The sequence below is a fragment of the Fulmarus glacialis genome, unplaced genomic scaffold (assembly GCF_000690835.1).
Source record: "Fulmarus glacialis isolate BGI_N327 unplaced genomic scaffold, ASM69083v1 scaffold15714, whole genome shotgun sequence".
NCBI lineage: Eukaryota > Metazoa > Chordata > Aves > Procellariiformes > Procellariidae > Fulmarus > Fulmarus glacialis.
This window is the reverse complement of record NW_009206214.1, coordinates 3,985-9,445: the sequence shown is the minus strand read 5'-3', so window position 1 is coordinate 9,445 and position 5,461 is coordinate 3,985. Positions and strand designations below refer to the sequence as shown.

The 5,461-nt window shown below is 41.3% G+C and overlaps 1 protein-coding gene across 1 annotated transcript in view; it reads right to left on the bottom strand.

The window, feature by feature from the left end:
• Positions 1 to 248: 248 nt before the first annotated feature.
• The window catches only part of TIMM17A (translocase of inner mitochondrial membrane 17 homolog A (yeast)), a 5,584-nt gene continuing 371 nt past the window's right edge, over positions 249 to 5,461 (bottom strand). The window contains exons 2-5 of the mRNA XM_009575672.1: positions 3,858 to 3,921; positions 2,385 to 2,513; positions 1,886 to 1,996; positions 249 to 564 (exon numbers count right to left, since the gene is read on the bottom strand). Coding sequence (XP_009573967.1) covers positions 494 to 564; positions 1,886 to 1,996; positions 2,385 to 2,513; positions 3,858 to 3,921 — 375 coding nt within the window. The 3' untranslated portion in view covers positions 249 to 493. The remainder of the gene's footprint in view (positions 565 to 1,885; positions 1,997 to 2,384; positions 2,514 to 3,857; positions 3,922 to 5,461) is intronic.

Below are 5,461 nucleotides of genomic sequence, written 5' to 3'. Positions count from 1 at the left end.
ATTGCTGGAAGTAATTTTCACTGGCTTGCACATTCTCCCAATAATATTCACTTCAGGAATGTAAAACTGCGTGTAGATGCATTATTTTCCTTAAGCTGAAGTATGTGTAGCAACCTAAATCCGATGGGGAAGCGGCTAAATTCCAGCTGCGTTCACTGTGGATGCTCAATGCCACGTCCCAGAGAAGACTCCAAAGACTTTCACTTCAGTCCATGTCCAAAGGATGACAAGACTCCATTTGGTCCTTGTCTTAAATCAACATGTATTCTATCAGACATGTATTAACATTACAGCAATGGAATCTATCGTGAATAAATAGATTTGTCATCTTCTAGAAGTTCCCCTGTGCAGCTTTACGCTGAAAAGTGCTGAAGGTCCTCTTGGCATAGTTTGCGTAAGAGACTACCACTGGTGTAAAAACATATCGCATCTTGGTCCTCCAGCATTTTAAATTACAGCTCAGGTACTATGTGAACTAGGAGAATGAGGATAATCACTGGTATTGCCTGTAGTCGCCAAATGGAGAGGGCTGCAACTGGGAGGGGTCATCTGAAAACTGAGGGCCTGCGAATAAGGCAAGAGAAAAAAAGGCAAATAATAGAAAAAGACAAGAGATTGTTCCTACTAACAGCATGAAACACATTCACAGCATTTTTATTACAAATCCCCTCTAAAATTAATAAAGCCAATAACAGGGCTTTACATTGGATATTTTTTCATTCAAAGAAGTTCAAGAGCTTTATGCGTTGAGGAGAGCCTCAGTCCAACACGGAATGTCCTTCTATCTCCTTTACTAATGGGGAAATGAATCAGAGCAGTGAGAGTGAAACATTTTCAGTCACCTAAAGGAGCTGGAAACTTATGCCTTATTGCCCTTTAGTTGAACTTAGCCACTCTGTAAAGGTTTACCCACGGTAACTTGCCTGACAATAAAGCAAGGCAGTGAAACGGAACAAATCATTGTGCAGTCAGCTTCCCGGCTCCTCTTACTGACGTTCTGCTGGAGGGAAGCAATACATTTACTGTATGCCAATTTTAGAGAGAATAAATTGTAACGGGCAGATGATACCCCTTCTCTAAAGCAGATTAATTTTAAAATGTCTTTGTATTAAGAACAGAAATTCTTATAATTTAGACTGAACAAAGAACGTCAGTGAACAAACCTGAGAGAGGAAGCCTCTCAGGAATTAGTGGCTTGCTACTAATCCTTTCAACACTAGTAGTTTTGCCTGTATTCCTCCCAAAATAAGGTGGGGCGATAGAGGTATTAAGTATTTTGCACGGGCAAGTATTGACACAAATGGTTACCGACTCAGCTGACACCTCAGCTTGCATTTTACTTAGGGAAAAAAAAGGGGGGGATCTAGTTTTTGAAGCAGGTTAGAAAAAACACGCCGCCACCACCACCACCCCTCTTTGAAATCTCTTATCTGTATCTGCCTGCTGATCTTGATCACCTCGTTTAAACCAGGGTTGCCCGCACATTCGCACACAGAGCACGGCTAGCCTGCCAGCACCATCCCTCTTGCCCGCAACTTGCTGCTTGCTATTCCCTCCAACCTGTTGTGTCACCCACCACTGACTAAAATACTGCTGCCACCATCTGACGGGTTGCGTGGCTGCATCAGGGGACAGGGCAGAAGACATGGGCAGCAGGGACGGCCCTGCCTTCAGCCACACAGCCTCCAGTCACCCAGTGCGAAGGAGCTGGTGATACTCTTGTCTCATCAGCAACGTGCGGCTCCTCCTTGACTTTCTACAGCCTTAGAAGCTGCAAATCGGCAGAGTAGATTTACTCTGCGATAAGACTGATGACTGGAAGAGGTATGTTAGTAAAGACCACACTATAAAAGCCTTGCGATACCATAGTCTGATGGCCCCTTACCGTTTGGAAACTGTGTGGAGGCAAATCTTGTTAACAGAATACCAGCTCCTTCAATTAAAGCTAGGAGAATTCCTCCCATCGCAGCAGATCCGACCATGGCAACAGGTCCATCTAAAGATAAAAAGCACAAAACACTTTTTACTTCTTCGGTGCATTGCTTTGCATATTATAGCTCTCTTTCTTTAGTTATAATCTCTCCTATAAGCAGACTCAGAAGCAATAATTTTGCATCCATTAAGCCTCATTAGCATCACCAATAAAAGGATAATTACTGGGCAACTCTCCCCCCCACCCCCTTCCTCGAGGAAACAAAGGAACACCGGTAATGTTTGAGAACATAATTATTACTTTCATAAGCACACGACAAAAGTTTCAGATTATCTTTCAATTTCTCTGAGAAAATAAATTCCAATTTAGGTATCACTATAACGATGAGTACTGTACATTTAGAATACAGAAGTTTTTCAATTAATATCCTCCCCAGTGCTCCGTTCCTTACTTCTTGCAGCTAATATGGCTCCAGTCAAGGCTCCGCTTGTGATTGAATTCCACGGATCTTCTTTCCCTCTCATTCTGACCATACTGCAGTCAATCATGGAGAAGAGACCTCCCCAGACAGCAAAGCTACCTGTTAAAAAAAAAAACAACCAAACAAAAACCAGTTTAGAGAAAGCAGACAAGCCAGCCACGCTGCAGCCATATAATCAAGAGATGGTGTGGTATTAGGGTGCTTGCTTTCAGACATGGAAGTATATTCAAACCCACAAAGAACCAAACACAGGTTAAAATCAATACTGAAAAAAATTCTCAACTTGCCAGGTGACACACGTTACACATAGACTACATACATTTTATATATAATCTTACCAATTTATATTTAATGACAGGAAGCTTATCAAACAGTGATTACAATGGAACTTCCATCCTAATAAAGCAGGATTAGCTCAGGGAACTTTCATATTTTTCATTTTTTAAACATATTTCCTCATGGAGAATGATGCAGAGTAATTTCGCTCCTTATCCTAATCCTGCTCCTGGCATCTCAGAAGATCGGTACTGGTCGGTATTGTACAGCAGATGCAAAGACAATGCAAGTTTTCAGAATGCAAATCCTGAAGTCTTTTAACAATAATGTGTATTATAAATTAAAATAAATACCGATCTCCAGACTCATTTTGGGAAAACTACTATTTAGAACAAGTTCAGCCCTCCTTAATTTGAGGTGTCTTAACGCTTTATACCAGCTTAATATCAGCTAAAAACCAGGAGATGCCTCTCTCTGCACGGTCAGCACAGGCTACAGCCATAAAGCCTTTTCAGCCTGCGGCCCCCATTTCTTTAAGTAGTTCTGCTGCAGCCGATGTTTCCGTGCTCCACACCATTCTCCCATTTTCTCCTTCTGTAATGTATTAATTCAATTTGCCTGTCAGAATGGTATAATGGCACAGCGCAGCACGTGACCAGTGTGACCTTTGAGAGGTCACGATGCCATTTTGACTCAAGCTGCAGTTTTGTGATTTTTACACTTTTACGCACAAAACTCACTTCACAAAAATGACTGAAATTTACCTAGCTGATCCTAGGGGAACAGTCTGAAATCTTACCCAGACCCACCCATCCACTTCATTGTTTCTCCAAGTTTGATCATTTCTTCCAATGAGTCAATTTTGTTTATTTTAAAACCCTGCGCACGATACGCACGCTCCCAGGCAGCTCAGCACAGACCTGGTTAAAACATGACAAAATTATTAACCCTGGCTTATCACTCCATGAACACAAGCATGTTTTCTCCACACCAAACTAACTCTGGATGCATCAGAGCCATATTTACTCATTGCTTGGACTAACAAACCCCACGGAATCACAGCTGGCCCACAGCTCAGGAGTCACTGCACTTGTACCACGATGTGTTACCAAACTTGCTCATCTACCAACAGTCAACTGACTGCAGCAACAACGCACAATTAATTACCTCCCAGTTGTGGAGCTCTTGTTCTAATAGCTGTCAAACTTCCCCGCAGCCGGTGGTTTACACCCTACAATAAAAGAGAAATGAGAGTTAAAATAAAAGAGTGAAGTCTTGCAGCCAATCTGACTGTATATAGCAAAAACTTGCCACAGGCCCAACATATTTCTAAGCTCCCTCAAACAGCTGTGATCAGAAGCTGACAGAAACTGCATCTTACACATACTTTAGTATTTATCACTCCCTAATAATATACCTGTCAACTACAGAAATGAATTACAGCCATCAGGCATTAAACAATTTGAGTTCAAAATTTGTTTGAGTGGCCTAGTGGGGACTGAACGAGACATTTACAGTAACACTTTCAGCAAGATAAGCGCATTTATTTTTCCCGTGTATCATTTCTTTGTTCCCATCTGATGCCCGGTCACTTGACACAGTTTGCAGACAGGACACCAGCGGAGCAAAAAGCAACATCAGGTTCAGGTAACCGCAGGGAGGAGACTCCGTCCATGGAGAACAGGGAAATCCACCCAGAGAAGAGTGCCACGGGACTGCATTAGAGGAAAACTGCATGCTGTTATATTACATTTCCATCAGTATTTTATCTATTTTAGTACAACCACCTCAACCCTGTTGCAGATGCCCACATACCAGGAGCACCATGCTCGGCTGGCAGCAGCAACCTCACTAGTTGTCCCAAATTTAGTCATTCCGGCTGGTCAGACGGAGTGTTTAGCCCTTGTTTCATCAGCCCAGTCTCAGGAGCTAAGAGAAGCAAGCAATTCAGCTTCTAAAAGTAGTGCTGAGCCTTCCAGAGTCTAACACTAAATACGTCATCCAGGACCCCACAGAATTATGCCTAGATATTTTCCCACACTCCAAGAAGATTTAAAGAACATATAGCCAAGTTTTATTTTTGATACAAGCACTCAGAAGTGTGGAAAGGTTTGTTTAATATGTCTTAAGAAAAATTAAGAATGTAGTTAAGCTTATAATTCTTTCCAAGTTAAGTGTCTGCAGGATCTGACTAGTTTGGAAATAGTTATTTATTTACAAAACTTACCTCAAACTGACGGCTTATTAAGAAATTTTAGGCAAACAAATTGTCAAATAGTAACACCAAAAACCACTCAACAAAAACCTCTTTTATATGAAGCCAGAGACATGTTTTAAAACAAATGTTCAAGTAGAAATAGGATCTTATTTTATCAAATGTCTCTACAACAGGTTTATAGTAAAAATTTCACAGCGGAAATCCTGAAAGTGGAAACATCTTAAATGATTTGCATCGGCTAAACTTTAACTTTCATGTTTATGCACACTTCTGCATTTAAACAAAACCTGACTATCAAAAAAATCCAGTTAATAAAAAATGTTAATAATTAAGTAAGAGATCAATTAAAGAAAATAATACCCCTAATATAAATCTGAAGGAGAAAAAGATTCTTCCTTTGAGTCTTTCCATTTCTTAAAAGAAAGGGAGAGGGGTAGGCCAGAGGAGGAAGAACAGCCCAGGCTTCACATCTTTACGTGCAGACAGAACCAAAGGCAGAAGATCAGCCGAGTCGGACACATTCTGCTGCGCCTTCCCCATCCGAGGGAGATGT